The 19,349-nt window shown below is 44.5% G+C and overlaps 1 protein-coding gene across 1 annotated transcript; it reads right to left on the bottom strand.

Moving 5' to 3' along the window:
- Nucleotides 1–11,197: 11,197 nt before the first annotated feature.
- Ing2 (inhibitor of growth family, member 2) lies at nucleotides 11,198–19,179 on the bottom strand. Its single transcript, NM_023503.3, has 2 exons — nucleotides 18,526–19,179; nucleotides 11,198–13,356 (listed from the first exon to the last, which is right to left on the bottom strand). The coding sequence occupies exons 1-2, from the start codon at nucleotides 18,698–18,700 to the stop codon at nucleotides 12,686–12,688; spliced, it is 846 nt and encodes a 281-aa protein (NP_075992.2). The 5' UTR covers nucleotides 18,701–19,179; the 3' UTR covers nucleotides 11,198–12,685.
- Between the last annotated feature and the right edge of the window lie 170 nt (nucleotides 19,180–19,349).

Genomic DNA, 19,349 nt, shown 5'->3' on the forward strand with positions numbered 1-19,349 from the left:
ACTAAGCAGTTTGGTATTTTGTGATGGTTTATCATCCTTCTAGTGCATTCATCATGGGATGTTTACATAATCTTCCTTTAACATTAATTTCTCATTTCCTTGACTTAGCAACAAAGCTCTTTGTTTTGGAACCAAATTAATGAATCACTTTTTAAAAAATTAATATTTCTTTTTATTTCTGTCCATGAGTGTGTATAGTATGTATGTGTACCGCACACATGTCTGGTGCTTGTGGAGGCCAGAAGAGAGCATTGGATTCCCTGGAGATACAAACCAGTTATGAGCTGCCATGTGGGCACTGGTAATTGAGCCTGAGTCTTCTTTAAGAACAGCCTGTGCTCTTAACCACTGCACCATCTCTCCTTTTAAAGAGGGAACATCATATGGAGTAGCCTAAGTGTCCATTAACAGACGAATACATAAGGAGACTGTGACACACATGCACAATAAAATGTTATGCAGTAAAGTGACTAGAACTGTCAATTATGTTGTAAAATATCCCAGACTAAGAAAGACAAATATGTTTTCTCTCCTATGCAGATCCTAGATCTAATTAATATATATATGTATATGTGTGTAGGAGAGTGTATGTCATGAGTCAGAAATGGGACCGTAAGAAAGGGAAAGAGGTCTTAAGGGTGGGTGTATCAGAGTACACATGACAGGAAAGCAGAAGTGGAGGAGAGAGGAAGGGGACACAGAGAGGTGGGAAATGGGGGAGAGAAAGAGGAAAGAAGATCAATAGAAAGTATGCACAAAAGGCTGCATGAGACTCATTAAGTTGAAGAAGAAAAAAAAAGGAGTGTAGCTAATGTGCACTTGGGGGTGGGGGGGTTGTCAGCGTGATGGTCTAAAATCATCTGGGAATGGAGGTTCCATGAGGACTTGTCTAGATTAGGCTGGTCTGTGGTGATGCCTGTGGGGAATCTTGGTTGGACTGAGGGAAAACATCAGGACATTCCCTGGACCACGGCAGAGGGAGCTCCTTCACTGTGTGAGTGGGGAGAGAGCTGGACACTGGCATGCAGACATTACTTCATGGCTCTCTGCTCTTGACTGTGGTTGCATTGTGACTCCCGCTTCAAGTCCCTGCTGCCCTGACTTCCCTGCAATGATGGACTGTACCTGGAATCGTGAGCCAAGCCAACCCTTTCTCCTCTCTGTTGCCTTTGTCAGGATACTTTATCACAGCAACAGGAAACAAACTAAGCCAAGCGTCACAGCTAATTGCTCCCAGGATGCCCTGACAGGTGGCTCTCCTATCTGAAGCATTCAGTTCTACTGAGTAGTATGTACAAGGACATGGGCCAGCTAGCTTCTCTAGCCTAAGGAACCAGACACTGGACTCGATTAATAAATGTATCATGACACTTATTTAAAAAAATATTTATTAGGAACAGACCGTGTGTCACTGAAAGTACAGCTGTTGGGGGGGGCACACACGGTTCCTGCTCTCAAGGAGCTTACATCTTAGTGGGAGGAGACATTCAAATAACTTACCTGAGACGTGAGGAAGAGGCGGAGACAGATAGAGTGGATAACACATCTTAGGGACGCTTCCTCTCATTCTGGCGCTTTCTCTTAAGTCTTTATACACGCTATCAAACTTACAGAAACTAAAGACGCGTCCTTTTAGCTCAACTGAAAACATGACATTCTCTGAGCAGGTAAACTTCAAATAGCCGTCCTCTGATTAGAGGATGTTACAATCTTTCTTCAATCACAAGCGAGGCTGGCTAAGGTTTTGTGGGTAGGAGAAGAGGGTATTTAGAGCCTGAATGTTTGTTGGGTGGCCTCAGAAAAAGAAAAAAGCAAAATAGAAATCAAAGATAATGGGCTTGAAGCATAGGGAAGTACACACCGGTGGCTGGAGAACCCTGGAAATGCACAGGGTGGGGCACAGGTTGGCCAGTGTGGCTGGAATCGAGTGGGGAAAGGAGAGTACTCGAAGTTGAGGCTTGAGGCCTAACTAAGAGAGTCCTGTTTAGGCCATCACAAGACCTGTAGGTTTTACATAAGAAGCCACTGCAGGAAATTAAAAAGAGGAAAGACTGATTTGGCTGAATCTGTTTAGCCAGTTTGGAGGCAATAATCATACAAAATTAAGTGAACGTAGAAAAGATTGGTCAGCAGGCTCTTTTGACAGTCGTCCCAGAGGTGGCTGGTGGTGGCCTTGATGAGGGGAGGAGAGAATGGCAGGCTGCTGGATATATTTTGATGAGCTCACAGAGCAAGATGGTTTGGGACCCTAAAAGGGAAGAGTCGAAGATGACGTCATAAATTTTAGCCTGAGAAACAAAAGGTGGAATTGTCATTCTCCATAAAGGAGAAGACAGGAAAAGCGCAGGGGTCTGACTAAGGAGGGTATAAAAACCTGTGTTAGGTGTGAAATGTCCCGTTGCCATAAGGAAGGACCAAGGCGGGAAGGCAGCTGACCGTGTGAACCTAGATGTGAGAGCTAGGCTGCTGCTAGGCCTCTGGCAGTCATCAGAGCCATCAGAAAGTGTGTCATTTCCTAGGATCCTAGACTGTTCTGAAGGCTTAGCCTAGTACACCTCAGTCCTTGGGACAGAAGGAAGACTTGGCAGAGCAGGAGGACAGAGCCATGTGACGAACACGGGTATTCCAACTCTGGAGACGGAGAAAGCATCTTTGGAAGAGGGGACTCCTCTAAAGGCAAGTGCCAGCAGGGAAAGATCATGGCAGGCCAGTCAAAGCTGACCGTGGGAATCGCTTCATGTGGCACACCAAAGTCACTCGAGAGAGGGAGAGAGGAAAACAAAACTCAAAAAAAAGGGTTTTGTTTGCATATATATATATATATATATATATATATATATGCATTTAAGGCTGTGTGAGTGTTGGCATCAGATGCCCTGGAACTGGAATTACAGACAGCTGTGAGCAGCCATGTTGGTACTGGGAATAAACCCAGAGCCTCTGGAAGACCATCAAAGGCTGCTCTTAACCCCCTGAATATCTCTTGAGCTACCTCAGATTTAAGGAACACACACACATACACACGCACACACATACACACGAATAGTAGTTAGCATGACATGTGGTCTATTATCTTCGCTATTTTGTTCTTTCTGGTTTTTAAAATTAGAAACATAGCAATACAAAGGAAAAATCCAATAGGAGTGGAAACCTAGAAAATGTAGAAAGGAACTATTTTTAGGAACAAAGTTCCTGTGCATAAGTAGAGTCTGGTAGAGTCTGAACCTGAGAACAGCCACCATCCCAGGGAAGAGAGGTGGGTAGCTCTGCTGGATGCCGCAGGTGTGGGGGGCCAAGTGGCTAAATGGTTTGCTGTGCATGAGGGTCAGAATAAGTACTCCCAGCACCCACATAAAAACCAGGCAGCTCTGCAGCCCATCTATGTAATCCCAGCACTCTGGAGGTAGAGACAAGGGACCCGGGACAAGCTAGCTAACTGGATTAGGCAAAAATGGCAGGTTACAGGTTCAGTGAGAGACCCTGCCTCAATAAACAAAATAGAGAGCAAAAGAAGACATGACATCAACTTCAGGCTTCCACAAGTACTCACACACACACACACACATACACGGAGGGGTGGGGGGGAGGGGAAGGAGAGAGGGAGTGGGGAGCAATAGAGAACTCTGATGAACTTTGTTCTTGTTTGAGTCAAATAGTTGAGTTAATCATCTTCTGGAAGAACTGGAGGTCTGAAGAGAGGCAGGAGTACCACCGTGGCCACAGACACTGGCCGCTGTACTGTCAACACCATGGAAGAGGGTGGTGGCAGTGGAAAGGCAGTGTAAGGCAAGCAAGTAAAGGCCAAGAGCGATGGGTGGACTGTTCATGTCAACAGTTTCTAATAAAAATTTGCTCTCGTATCCTCTAAGATGAAAAGAAAAACAAAAGACAAAAACAAAACTATAGACCTTCTCACACATATAAATTGACTTCTAAAACGGTTAATTATAAGTTTATATGACTGTAAAGATGTAATTTCTGATGTTTTATAGTATTATTTTAAAATAAAGCAAACCACTTAAAATTGCGTGAGTCGGTGAGATAGAAATGCTATACCATAGATCTTTAATGTACCTGTAAATTAACCTTTAATATTGCTTCCTCCTGATACTTTCCCCAACTCCTCTCAATTTCCTAATGATGCATTTCTATTCTTGAGTCCGACTATACCACTCTGTAACCAAACTATAGTTTCCTCTGAAGTGAGCTAATATTAGTATCATTAGTTAGCAGTTAAAAGACATCATAAATATTGCTAATTATTTCTTTAACTCATTCTGTTGAACCATTATAAGAAGAATTCAGGGTGAATTCTGAAGTTCCTTGAGAAAATAGCTTTCACTCTCTTTCCATTGTTCCCTAAGATTTTTAAAGCTTAAAGCAAGAGCAAAGGGCACAGAATACACGATGGCGATGGCATGTATTCTGTTCCCAGAACCCTGTAAACGCCATCCCTCCGGGAAAAGAGCTAGGGTTGTAAGGAGGGTGCTCTAGAATCTAGCACGGCATTGAAGGCTATCATGAAGCAACGACAGTACAAAGCTGGCTTCCCCAGCCCAGCAGACTGCAAGTCTTGAGCTGACACACCAGGGAGAGCGGGGTGGAAGCTTCGTCATCTTCTTTCTTTAAAAAGATGATTCTGAAAAGGGAAGGCCTCCCTTTGCATATCATCTCTGTTCCCATTTGACACTCAGCCTCTTCTGAATAAGCACTAGCTATTTTCAAAAGCGGCTTTAACAAGCTATCTATGGGATGGACAGAGAAGCTTGCTGCTTCTAGAATCTAGCATGGTACTTAAGGCTATAACAAAGCAATAACTGCCCTAAGTTAAACTTAGATCCCACCGCTGGAAAGATGGCTAATCTGCCAAAAAAGCATGGGCCACACTTCCAGAGAACTTAGGTTTAGTTCCCAGCAGCTACATGGTGGCTAACAACCATTTGTAACTCCAGTTCCAGAGGATCTGACTCCCTCATCTGACCTCACTGGTCTCTGCCTTCCACAGGCATATACATTGTGTATATCTGACTGTGCCATTGGCTTAGCCATCCAGACATTCCATTACATTCAGGTAACACCCCCCCCCGACACACCCCTACAATCTTTAACAATCAGTATATAAAGCCTGGTGGTAGTAAAAGTAGTACACACCTTTCATTAATCCCAGGCCTCACGAAGCATTAGCAGGCCTTCTTTGAGTCGCAGACCAGCCTGGTCTACAGAGTGAGTTCTAAGTCATCCAAGGGCTACACAGAGAAACCTTGTCTCGAAATGCAAAAGACAAAAACAAAAAACCCCACCCAACACATACATACGTTCCAGGAAATTTTTGATTATTTTCCTGAAATACCAACTAAAGAGGTGAAAAAAACCTAAAAGACAAATGTTCCACTCTCTCAGTAACCAGTGACCTGTATTAGAAATGGCGTATTTGGAACTCTGACAGTCACTCCAGGAATTAAATCCCAGGCGACCAGCTAGCCCCTGTCTCTGCAGATTGGTAAAAATGTGGGCTAAATTAAGATTCTCATTATCACCCATCTCTTGTCATGCTTATTTTCCTAGAAATGAGTTCAAGGCTAGCAGGAGTCCCTTTTGGAGTTTGTCCGATCAGAAATGAAGGCTACCATCCTCAATTTAAGGTTATAAAATCTAGGCCTCTTTAACTCATCAAGAAGCTAAGCTAATTCAATTGGTTGTAAAGTGAGAAGGTCGCTTATACCCTCTTACTGAACATTATGACCATCAGCTGTATCCAATCTGTTCAGGGAGGCTTCAAACACAGACATTCCCATTAACATCCACATACAGTTATGATTAATCAGAAAGACTGAAGTCTTAAGCAACAGTTCAAATGACATCAAGACTCCAATATGAGGATACAGGAAAAGGTGAGTTGGTGGATGGGTCAAAAATCGGGCTCACCCAATCCAGGCAGTGGTGATGCATGCCTTTAATCCTAGGACTCAGGAGGCAGAGGCAGGCAGACCTCTGAGTTCAAGGCCAGCCTGGTCTACCCAGTTCCAGGTCAGCCAGGACTACACAGAAAAACCAGGTCTCAAAAAAACAAAAAAAACCTCAACCAACCAATTAAAAAAACCATCATCGGGCTGGTGAGATGGCTCAGTGGGTAAGAGCACTGACTGCTCTTCCGAAGGTCAGGAGTTCAAATCCCAGCAACCACATGGTGGCTCACAACCATCCATAACGAGATCTGACTCCCTCTTCTGGAGTGTCTGAGGACAGCTACAGTGTACTTACATATAATAAATAAATAAATATTAAAAAAAAAGAAAATAACTTTAAAAAAAAATCATCAGCCAGGCGGTGGTGGCACATGCCTTTAATCCCAGCACTTGGGAGGCAGAGGCAGGCAGATTTCTGAGTTCAAGGCTAGCCTAGTCTACAAAGTGAGTTCCAGGACAGCCTGGACAGAGAAACCCTTTCTCAAAAAAAAAAAAAAAAAAAAAAAAAAAAAAGAAAGAGACACCCTCTTTTCTTTAATCTGTGAGAACTTGCCCTTTCAAATTGATAGGAAATGACGCTTAGTAACAAAAAACTAAAATGTACTCTAAAAATTGTTGAAGGACGTTTTTGCTATTTGGGGCATGCCACACACTCACACACAAACATCCCCTCCCCCCCCCCCCCCCCGCCAAAAAAAAAAAAAACAATTCAAGTCCATCTTTCAAGCTTGGAAATGTTATGTGCTACCATTTTACATTCTTGATAAGGTAAATTCTTTTGGAACCAACATTATTACTTGTCACTGATGGCGGGATTCCACATTGCTAGGCTAATACCTGAACGCCTGGAGAGGAAACCAGCCAGTTGGACCACATTCTGTTTCATGTAGACTGTTTCTAATGTTAACACACTATATAAATAAGTTAAAGGCTGCGGTAAAACAAAGTAATCAGATTCTGATCTTCAGAGTAAGAACACAGTAAAACACTGCTCTAGGAGACACAGCTGAGGGGGAGCGTAAAACTACACATTTGTCTGCTAAGGGTGGTGCACGCTTTTAATCCTAGAGCTAGAATTAAAGGCAGAGGCAAGTGGATCACTGAGTTCAAAGCCAGCCTGGTCTACACACTAAGTTCCATGCTAGCCAAGAATACAAGAAAACCCTGTCTCATAAAAAGATAGAACATTAAAACAAAACACTTTCAAACCTAACTTAAAATCCACATATTCAAAACCTAAGCCTTTTGGGCACCCCAGTTTCTCAGAGCCTATTTATTAAGCTAGATATAAATCTAACCAAATGCTTTTTCAAGATATAACCAAGGCAAAGCTGCTAAGCAGTTTTTGAAAAACTGAAAAAAAGAAAAACGTTCTTCAAGCCAGCCTGAGGCAAAGTTCAGAAGCAAATGGCCCTCCTGACTGGAATGAGGTCTGAGGACCAGGTGTTGTCACGTGCTGAGTCACAAGGGTCAGCGCTTACTTAAGTCCCATCAAAGGCCAAGGGGACTAAGGACCTACTTAAGAAAGCAGGCCAATTGTTTTTCCAATACTCTCAAAATCTGTGAAGAATACTTTTGTGTTTATAGGCATGTAGCTACCCAAAAGCCACAATACTCCATCTTACGGAAATCTCACTCCGTCAGTGTTTATGGTGACCACCAACATGCTGATGTCCGATCTGTAAGGAACTGGGAATTTTACTTTTGGATGAAGACCCCCCCCTAGACTGGGGATGAATAACCAAGGAAGTCATGTAGATAGCTTTCACAATTCTTTTTTTCCAACTCTGTCAACAGTTGGCCCAAAAGCAATGGTATAAGGCTGGCCCAAGAAATCTGCTTTCCAGACAGAGCTACACAGAGAAACCCTGTCTCAAAAAACAAACAACTCTGTTTCAAAAAAAAAAAGGAAAGAAAAAGGAAGGAAGGAAGGAAGGAAGGAAGGAAGGAAGAAAGAAAGAAAGAAAGAAAGAAAGAAAGAAAGAAAGAAAGAAAGAAAGAAAGAAAGCAACTAAGCAAGCAAGCAATGGGATGTAAATGAGGCACTGGAATGGGTGTGGGGGACTTCTCAGATAAAAAAACAGACCACACTAAAATCTCTATGGGTCAGCATACTGACTTTTGATCAGTCTATATAATGTTTATATGGATAATGTTGATTAGCATCTTGTAGGCAGGCTTTATAGAAACCTTGTGACTTTTAGCTTTAAGAATTTTTTTTTAATGCAAGGCATCCGTCTTGTGTCCTGAGACACTACATAATCCAGGCTGGCCTTGAACTCTCATTCTTCGGCTTCCACCAACCACATACATGAATTAAAAGCTGGTATTTTAGAAACCCTAAATAGTTAGCTTGAGATCAGGAACACTCATCCTTCAGACCTCCCCAGAGACGTGAATGATGGCAGCTTTTCCAATAACCATTCTACACTGCTCACTTCTCACTTACACAAACTGCAGGCCAAGGACAGGGACCTGACCAGGCTCACAGATAAAAGCCTTTGGAGCCCTGACTCAGAGCACAGCCCTCACACTCGAACAGGAAAGGTTAGGAGCCAGTTTCCCGGCTTGTGCACCACGGTCAAGCAATCACAATTAAGCTAAGTCCAAACTGACACACATTACTGAAACCATCCCTGGCTCTCCACCAAAGCACCAGCGCTTGACTGAGAAAGTGCAGCAGAGCCCACCTGCTCCATCCACTGCTGCGCCTCTCAGCACTCTCCACAGGGCAGCGAGGCTGGATGCTGCAGAGGATGAGTGGGCACACATAAAGGGGAGGAGAAATGCCATTTTCCTGGCTCTGAGAGTTAGAGGGGCTATTTTGTATTTTTTTTTTTATTTTTATTTTTCCATACTTTGACCCAGGCAGTTTGCAAACAGCTCATCAGAAGGTAGGACCCAACCCCTTGGCATAGCAATAGCTCAGACTGACTTTTCCTGAACTATTCTTGTTCCAACTTTCCTCGGCAACATTTCACACACTTATCTTTAATTCCTACAGATTTCCAGCATCCTCTCCATCCTCGGCTCTTCACCAGGAACGTACAATCTCATGGTCCCCAAACCATCTTTAGCTACCTATCTGCCTTTACCCTATGCATCCTGGAATCTAAACATCTCAAAACTCAGACTGTTGTCTTCACTCACTGTCTTACCCCACCACTACCCAAAACATTTCTTGCAAACAAGTACATAGTACATATTTAAGTCAGGAGACCAGCCTTGCTCAACCCTTTGCATCAAAGCTTGAGCTACAGTCCTGTCGACTACCTCAGTCCCCCTGTGGTCCATGTTGGGTTCTTCACCCACCATACCTGCAACTTATTCAACCAATTAACCTGATGGTTCTCTGTGCTCGTCTTACTTGAAAGCACCTGAGATGCTGATGCTCTTCTCAGAACATTTCTATTCAGAAATAAAAGAGTGGACCACTTTTCTGGGTTATTGAGGGTCGAGAAGGCACTTCTGCTGCTTCCTATTTCAAATGTCAGAATCGCTCCCAGCCAACTCCCTCCTCTTCTGGAATAACTTATTTTGGTCGCTCCTCACATTGTGGATCTCTGAACAACAGCATCAGCACCAGCTAGTCTCACTTACAATGCAGACTCTCAGCCCCTACAAGCAATCTACTGATCAGACTCTGCACTGTAACAAGTGGAGATGAGGCAGACAGTGGGGCAACACTACCTCAATCACACTGACTCTCCAAATGCTCATCCCATCTCTTCCCATAGCCTGTCAAACCCAGGACTCCATATTGGGTTGCCCTAGAAACCTGTGAGTCATTTCAAACCCAAGTGCAAACTCCTTTCTCTTTCAGAACCACTTGGTTGCCATCCCAAATGTGGGGAGCCTCCGTCCTTACCCTCAGACCAAAGATCTAAGAGTCACCCTTGTTACCGAATTGCTTTCCAATCCCTAGATCAAATCAACTATGCCATTTAAACCAAAGGTCTCAGTGGCTAATATTTCTTGTTCTTCCAGAGGACCTGAGTCCAGTTCCCAGCACTCATGAGGCAGTCTATAACCCAGCCCTGAGGACTGGATGTCCTCTTAGCTTCTCTGAGTATCGCACACACTTAGTGTATAAACACACTTTTTGGCTTTAAGATCATCTTTAACATTCTTTTTTTTAGATATGCACCATTAGACAGCCTTTCCATAACTAACCTCACAAATCTAAACTGCCATTTAAGAGGCAAATATTTCTGAGTTGTCTAATCCCCCTCCCCTCACTTCCATGGGGGGAGGGGTGGCTACAGATTCTATTCACAATAACCAAACTGATCTTTAAATATGAGTCAGGCACTCAGTCTTTCAATGCTCTTCCAGACTGCCCACCATGATTTCCAAAGCCTTTATTCTCCAGGTTTTTCCTCAGTATTCTAATGCTGTGTCGGTTACCCTGCCCCACCCCCACCCTCACTGTTGTGAGGTCTGACTGCTTCCTCAGAGGCCCTTCCTAACCCACTGTGTCTGATACATACTCACCCCTCTTTCACTTTCCACCTTTATTGTGCTTCACTTTCATTTAACCATGGAAACAGTTACTTAATGTTCTGGACATCGGACTTTCTGCTAGAATGTGTGGTCCTCAAGAGGGAACTTCTCTTTGCATATCACAACAGGGTAGAGCAAATCCCTGGTGCTAAGGCAGCAGTGCTCAACTACAGATGGTGGGAGCTATGGAGCCACAAATGTCTGATGCTGACAATCTCCCAAAGGTTTTCGATAGGCTGAAAATTTCAAAACAGGGCAGTGGTTTCAAAACTTTTCTATATATTAGAATGGGGACCTTTTAAAAAAGTCTAATGCTTAAGTCATATTCCAAATGAATTCTGTATCTCAATTGCTGGGTTGGGGCCCACGTACCAATGCTTTCAAACTAAGGTAATTCCATTATGAGGTAAGTTTGGGGATCTCTGTCACACAGTATGAATTAAGTTCTCCATAGTCAGACCTCAAAGCTTTGGAGAGCTTTGATGCTACTGACTACATTATAAATGGCATCAGTAAAAGAGCTACATTCAAGAGGGAAATGGGTTTCTTTACAACACAACAAAGTTATAGTAAAAATAAATACCATACTACCTAATATTTCTTACTAAGAAGAAAGATGATAGTCACCAAGCACAATACCCTGGAATGGAAATAAAACAATGTTCATTTACCCGCCTCTAAGCTCGCCCTTAAAACTGTCATCATACCTCAGGATGGAGGACATTAATGAAAGAGAAAAGCAAGCCATTTCATTGTTAAAATCGTTCACCACGGCACAACACTGAAATTTCAAAAGGCCCTTGCAGATGGTTAAGCCAACTCATTTTCTAGGTTGATCCATCACCCAACATTCAGGTAAGGTGAAATGACAGGGCCTAAGTCACACAGAGAGCTTGAAGAGGAAAAAAACATCTTTCTTTTTTTTTTTTTCCAAACAAGCAGATAGGATTTTTCACATGTTAATCAACAAGAACCAAGATTATCAGATTAGGAAGAAAAGATGACAACTAAGACAGAAGCTGCATGAGAGGTTAAAGGACTAGTCCGTCTGCTGCTCTCCATAACCAAAAACTGCTCCCACACATGGTCACAGCTCCACCAAGATGCTTAACCTTAAAATATCAAAATCTTGGAAAATTCAATTTACAAATACATTATTAATCGTATTATTATAATGAAATTAGTTCAATAAACATGAAAACATCAAACAGCACCAATACCAGGAGGTTAAGGTAAATATACTATTATTTAAAATAATGTATAATTACTCATTGGGGGGTAAAAATAAACTCTAGCCCCCAGAAAAGAACTATTTAAAATAACTGTTTGACAGAAAAGGCATTATTTAAAGACTAATCTATGCCCTTTTCCCACTGACGGGTCTGTGGCTAAACATCCCAGCAGTGGGTCACATAGAAAATATTAAGACACACCTTTAAATTGTTCAACCTTGAACCATGATGCTGAATAATCCACATCTTGCCAATATGAGGCAGCGGCAACATTATTTGGTATTTCTAACTAGTCTTACGTGTCCTGATCAAAATGAGTCCCTTATTAAACACTAGATGAGGTGTGTCTGTTCTGAAGAAGCAGGGGCTTTTACAGACGCTACAACTGACAGGTAACAAAAGCTACCAAGAAAATACGCAGTGGACACTCCAGGAAGAGCGCACTAGTCCATGTGGGAGCATGGGTACTGTTGTCTCTAGTTCCTGGAATTTCTGGGAGACTAGAGATTTAACAAGTGTCTGAAGACATGGAGGCAATAAGAATCTCTAAACAGAATAGTGTTCATGTTTGAAATCACCAAGAGAATTTGACACAGAAATCCAACAATACATAAAATTCTTAAGCACACAGAACTAAAATAAAATGTTAGCAAAACTTTTTGGGTTTACCCCCCACCCCCAAACAGCATGAGAGTTGAAGGTGGGGGTGGAATAGGCGTGGCTTGGGAAGCTGCTTGCAGTTCGTTCATACGCCTCTCTGCCTGCTCCTTTCATTAGGTCCTCACAGAGACTACCTGGCTGAAAATATTTGGTAATTCAGTGCAGAAAATTAAGGTCACAGACAAAGTACAACAACTTTTAATACACCATCAATACTAATGATTAAAAATTATTGCATAGTCTTATGCAGTTACCCTAAAACATTTTCTGAAAGTAAAGCAATTCTATAAAAGACAAAGAACCCTTTAAAACCGATGGCCTTCACTACCTCGCTCTTCTCTCCTTTTTTGTCTTTTCGGTACTTTTGTCCATGGTTTTCTCATTGTCTCCCCTACACTTTGGGCAATACCATTTCCCCTTGGGTTTATAGGTGAGTGAAACACATGAAAAGTGAAACCATTCAATGGGACACTGTTCATTGTCACAGCCTATCATCTCCCCGTAGGACACTTGGTTACACAAGCAGTAGGTGGGCTCATTGGGATCGATGGCAAACTCGACAGGGGATGCCTCCCTCTCCTGCTTGGCCTTGGAGCGCTTCTTCTTCTTGGCGGACTTGGATCTCTTTTCTTTCGGTGGTTGATCATCACAGTCGTCAATCCCGTTTGTCATGTGACATAAGTCACGGCTCTCACTGGTCCTCTGTCTTCGAGGTCTTCTAGAAGATCTTTCCGGTTGACTGGAATCCATCTTCGACTTGTCTGAGGCTCGCTCACTTTCAGCAGGATCCTGGAAACACTGTGAATGCAGCTCCATTTGTCTCGCTCGGTTCTCCACCAATTCGAGCATCTGGGTGACAATCTGAATTTTTTCATCTCCCAATTCTTGGCTATTGATTAACGCTCTCTGGAGATGCTGCTGTAGGCGTTTTTTCTGGTTGGAATCATCTTCTTTCTTATATTTTTCATAGACATCATCAATTTCCTTTAACGTTTCTAAAAAGGGGGGAAAAAGAAGAATATTATGCCATATTAGCACATACATCATTTTCAAGTTAGAATTAAAGCAGGAAAGCACATTTATGTATACGCTGAACACGTTATTCTCATACAAACTCTACATCATCCGATATGAAAGTATACTCGGAGGCAAATGAATAACAAGTACAGGCGCTTGCTACCAACCTGGCGATCTCAATTTGATCCTGGAGACCAACACTGTAGAAATACAGAACTGGCTCCTGCAAATTGTCCTCCGACCTCCATATATGCTCACATGCTCGCACGCACAATAAGTAAAAGTCATTTTTAAAAACTTTAAAGGTTGTTCTGGTTAATTTTTTGTCAACTTGACAGAAGCTAGAGTTATTGAAGAGAAACTCTCAGCTGTGAAAATATCTCAAAACCCTGGGCAGTAGCTCTGAGATGTGTAAGAAAGCAAGACTGAGGAGCTTCAAGGAGCAAGCAAGGAAGCAGCACGGTTTGTTTATGTTTTAGTTCCTGCCTCCCGGTTCCTGCCTTGATGTCCTGCCCCGACTTTCCCCAGATCTAGACTGGGACCTGATTGTAAGCTGAAATAAACTTCTTTCTCTCCGACAGAAACCGAAAGACAAAGCCAATTAAAAGAAACGAACAGGATCAACATAAACCTTAGGGTCATTCACCTGTAGTTTTAAAAAGTAAAGGGAAAATAGGGAAATGGCTTAGTCTCCATCTAAAGTGTTTGCCACATAGTCATGAGGACCTAAGCTGACTCCTGGCACCCACAGAAAACATGGTGTGGCTGTGTCCTGTAAGCTCGGTGCTGCAGGACCCTGGGATTGCTGCTCTGAGGCAGTCTAGCTTCAGTGAGAGGCCCGCCTCCAAAACAAAATAAAACCAAAACCCCAAGGTGGAGAGTGATAGAGGAAGACATAAGACATCAATCCCTCACCTTCACAGAACACACACACACACACACACACACACACACACACACACACATATACAAATGTACCAAACTAACAATCAAAAGTATTTCACAAGACTTGTATGACAAAAGTTAAGACAAATGGATTACATAAGACATGCTAATGTAGAATTTGCTGAGTTCCTTATTGTCGATTCTTTATTTGAACATCAAAACAACTCTATACACAAAATTTACATGCTGAACTCCAGCCATAAAACCTGAGGTGGGTCTCTTGGATGCAGCCACAGATTGATACTAAATTATGTGTTTACAGAAATTATAGCTCAATCAGTGACTTGTTACATGACTCCAGAGAGACACATTACCTTAATTTTCATATCCTTACCTTAGACACCCTTTAAAAAGGGCAGCTGTCAGCATTTCTTAGCTTCCTGACAACTTAGTTTTAAATGGCTCTTTTATTTGGGCATCACATGGGAAATTCTGAAAACCAAAACTACTTCCAGAGTAGATCTGCTGTTGCTGGCATCCAGTGACCAAGCCACTACAGAATTAAGTCAAGTCAGCACTGGACCATTCTCCCTTTGTATCTAACTCAGCAGTTGAGTCAATGCTTGCTGACGCTGCTGATGCAATGGTATTAAAAGTTGAACACTTTTAAATCAAGCAATGGCTGAGTCACCAGAATGTACAATTTCACAAGTCAAAGATCTAATTTAGTTTAGTTTCATTCAAATCTATAATTCTACATGAAAAAGGTCTGTTTTCCTGAGGGTTAAAAAAATAAATAAATGAACAGTAGCTCTTAGATTTCAATATTCCATTACCACCCCATGTTTTAGCTTCAATGGTATTACTATTGCATCCCTCATCACTGCTTCATATTCCAATATAAAGAGCAGAACTGTTAAATAAGTGCATGATGCTGGCTATCTGACAGCAGGGAACAAACGTGAATAAGTAGAACAACATTGCTAGACTCCCTTCTTCCTGGAAATCGCAGGTAGTAATACTTGATGGTCAATTTTGCCACAAGAGCTGAGGGTAAAGAAGACTCACACCATAGCTTTACATTTTTAAGCACTCTGTGTGTGTGTGTGTGTGTGTGTGCACATGTGTGTGTAAGCTATCGGGCAATGCCACCGCACTCCTCATGGAGGCCAGAGGACAATCTATGGGAATCGGTTCTATCCTTCCACCATGTGAGTTCCAGGGTTGAACTCAGGTTGTCAGGCTTGGCTGGAAACCTTTTTTACCAACTGAGCCATCTTGTTGGCCTGTGCATTTCACGTTTGAAACAAACAAACAAATATATCCAAAACTTTGCTGAAGTAGGCATATAAGTGCATTTCCTACGAGCCTAATTTTCTTATGGGAAAAATAAAGACATTAGCTATTTCCTTGTTAGACACAAAATAAAGATTATAAAAAACATAAACTTCATTTCAAGTATTTTAGATCTCATAATTGGAGTTAAATATTCCTTGTGTCATACTTGCACACTAACACTGTGATGAGATAAAAATTTATAAAGACACCTTAACTATACAGTGAGGGGAAAAAAAAGCAAATTTTAAAGAAGTACTCAGCCCATATTGTGGGCTAGAGATTTTTTCCTTTCATCTTGCTGGCCTAGTGCCACAAGCTGCTAGTGGCAGCTACTTGAGAAAGTGAGGCAGGAGGATCCCAACTTCAAAAGCTGTCTGGGCTACACAGTGGGTTCAAGGCTCTTCTGGGTAACTCAATGACCTCCTATATTAAAATAAAGAGTGAAAAGAGGGTTTGGGAACAATTCAGTGGTAGGCTGCTATTGCTTGCTACACATGCGTGAGACCCTAGGTTCAATGTTCAGCACTTAAAAAAATGCCTCCAGAGTAAACCTGTGAGAATGCAATCACTGCTACCTGAAGTGGGAAACAATGATCAAGACCTTCAGACTTTGAACTGCCAAACGTGCACATCTGATCATGCAACACTTTCCATACACTGTACAAACGGCATCGGAAATCCCACATTACATTCTAGCTCAAAGGCTAAGATTTCTCTAGAAAATTATGAATGAAATGCTGAGGAGACAATGAAGGCTTCCTATAGCCATATCCTGCAATAAATATTTAAACCAGTTGTGCTTTTTCTTTGTTTCTCTACTTAATGAACCATGCAATAATTTCTGAAAGGCACAGTAACATTAGACCCCCATACTAGAAAATACTTAAGAATCAGTGAATATAAAATCTGGACCAAGAAAACAAAAATATATAAAGCTTCTAACAAAAATAAAACTGTGAAGTTGAGCTTAGCAACTCTGTGCCTATGCAGAAGCTAGACCACGATTTGTGTATTAATCTTGGAATTAATCTCAATCATAATGGAGCTGGTTTGCATTAACCTCTCAGTCTTGTAAGATCTACTATTCATGTTACCTGAACAGTTTATGACAATTACAGGTAACTGGTATCACAGATTTCCCTGTCAAAAAATTATGTCACTACCAATCTAAAAGTCTAAGCTTTGCGCTTTTAAAGAAAAAAAACTACATATTTTGGCACAGAATTCTCATGCTAGGTTGCCATTCATGTATGTTCCCTATGTCTGCAGAAAATACCACAGAATGATTTTCATTTTTTGAAAGGGTGAACTTGTAGGGCCTTTACCTATCCTGTGTGAGTCCTAACTTCAATCTCTTGGGATTGAGAGGAGTCACAGTTTTAAAACGGTTTTAAAAGCAGACAGCTTTGAAATAAAATATTCTCCACCAATTAACTGAATTCATTATACCATCCCTATAAATTTTGTCTATAAAAGTAGATTTTTACCTCATAAGTCTTTGAATCTGGTGAAAACACTGTTATACTATAAACAGTGAGAGACTTAGAAAACAAGTTTGTCGATTGAAAACACCTAAGTGCTCTTACATGCTAAGTCACCATGGGGTGTATTACAGGATTAAGTTACAGGACTGGGGATGGTCTGGGGAAACAGAATGACTCCAAGTTGTTTTTATGGTCCATATTAGGTCTACACAGTTTCTTGACTAGGGGTTACTAAAGGCTGAACGTATCCCCATTTAAATTTCTCCTGTCCTAGCAGGAGAAAGGTATGACAATCCCTGAAGATATTCCCTGTCCTAGTTTCTTTGATGACAAGAAAAAGCTTTTCTCCTCATTTAAACTTGGTGGAGGAGGAACCCAAGGGTGCAAAGACGCCAGGTGGTTGCCCAGCCAACGAACCCACTTCCTCCAGAAGTCCGGAAGTGACACATGGCCCGGAACCTACGCTGAGCCAGGGTCAGAGACAGTCCCCCACGGCGGTGTCCGCGTCTTGATTCACTAACCGGGGTGGGGGGGGGGGCTAGGGAGAGATTTGAAATATCTCTCCCAACACCCAACACTGACTCCGCCCAGGCCCACCGACCGTCCCGCCCAGCAATGGGTTCAGTCCACCCCAGGACCCTTCCGAGCAGCCCGCCGTGGCCGACTCCCGCGGGAGCGCGCGCCCCGCCCATACGACGTCACACCTGCAGGCCCCGCCCCTAGGCCGGACCCTCCCCGCCACACACTCACACACACACGCACACACACACACGGACGCACACACATACACAACACACACACCCCTTCTCCGTCTCGCCCTGCGGGGGAACCCCTCCCCCTTTAACCATTTGGCAGTAGCCGAAGAAGGGCTGAGTGAGACACCGGGCGGCCCGGAACTTTCCCCGGGGCGAGAGGGAAGCACAGACCGTCCCAGTCCCGCGCCACGCCGGGAGCTGGAGGGGGGTGGGGGTGGGGGGAGAGGCATCTCCCGAGTCCACCTCCGCCGTCCTCTCGCCCCCTCCCCCCCATACGTTCCAATGCATCTGCTCGCAGACGGAGGGAGCCCCAGCAGGCAAGGGGCTAAGCAGGCCCAGCACCCCGGTCCAGCCCCGCAACCCTGCTCGTTGCACACTCTCCAGCCCCGGGCAGGACAGTGTGCGGCACCCAACCGGCAGGCACCGGAACAAATGCTCGCTTAAAAATGGCTGATTCCCGTCCGCGGCAGCTGCAGCCAGCCGCCGGAGCTGCAACGGGGGCTGACGGACGGGCGGTCCTCGGAAGTCCTCGTCAGCCGCAGCCGGGACAGGGAGGGCCGCGAGTGTGCTGTGCCGTCCCCCCACCCAGACACACACACACACACACACAACCGCTTCCCGGCCCCACACACCAGATCGCTCGGTGCACTCGGCGCACACTGTCACCCGAAAGAAGGGAAAGTACCTTGGTATTTGTTGTCCAGCTCCCGCAGCACCGACACGTTCCTCTGCATGTCGTGGGGCAGCGACTCCACACACTCCAGGTAGTCCTGCACGTAGCAGGAGAGCAGCCGGCTCCGCTCTCCGGTCAGGAGCGCGGCCGACGAGTACAGCTGCTGCTGCTGCTGCTGCCCTAACATCCTGCCGCCGCCACCACCACCACCGCCGCCGCCGCCGCTGCTGCTGCTCCTCGCCGCCGCCGCCGCCGCCGCCTCCGCATCCAGCAGCCACACATGCAACAGCCACGACCGCCGCTCCTCCGCTCGGCAGCCCGGCGCCGCGGGGACACGGCCGCCGCTCGAGAGGGCACCGCCGAGTCCCCCGATCTCCACTCCCCCAAGAAGAAGCCCTTACTCCCCGCCCCCGCGGTAACAAGCCCAGGGGCGGGGCGAGACCGGGGCTCCCTCCGGCCCCCTCCCTCTCTAGGAGAGCGAGCAGCGGGGTTCCCCGCGGCCGATGGCGCCGGGGCTCCCAGGCAGCGACGCTGGCTGTCCCCCCCGGGGACTCCCCAGACACTACCGGGGCTGCCCGGTCGCCCGGATCCCCGTGACAAGCCCCTCGCTACCCTCTCGCCTCTCTATCAGCCTCCGTGCCTGTCGGAGTCTCACAGGACTAGTCCCCGCCCCTTGGCCAGCGACCGCATCTGCGCCTGCGCAGCACTCACTCCTAATAAGGCTGGGGCCCCGCCCCTATCGTCCTACCGAAGAGTTCGCATTCTCCCGCCTTCCCTGCGCCACCCGGGCGATTGGTCTGTCAGCTCTCGCCTGGGGGCGGGGGGAGGGTGCGGAG

This window comes from Mus musculus, chromosome 8 (genome assembly GCF_000001635.26).
Source record: "Mus musculus strain C57BL/6J chromosome 8, GRCm38.p6 C57BL/6J".
In the NCBI taxonomy this organism is placed as follows: Eukaryota; Metazoa; Chordata; class Mammalia; order Rodentia; family Muridae; genus Mus; species Mus musculus.

What these genes read in the sequence shown, in the direction of transcription:
- Ing2 (NM_023503.3), bottom strand. Translation starts at nt 18,700, where the DNA reads ATGTTAGGGCAGCAGCAGCAGCAGCAGCTGTACTCGTCGGCCGCGCTC. An exon ending in GCTGGACAACAAATACCAAG is followed by an intron (nt 13,357 to 18,525) that starts GTACTTTCCCTT and finishes CCCCCTTTTTAG; the next exon opens with AAACGTTAAAGGAAATTGAT.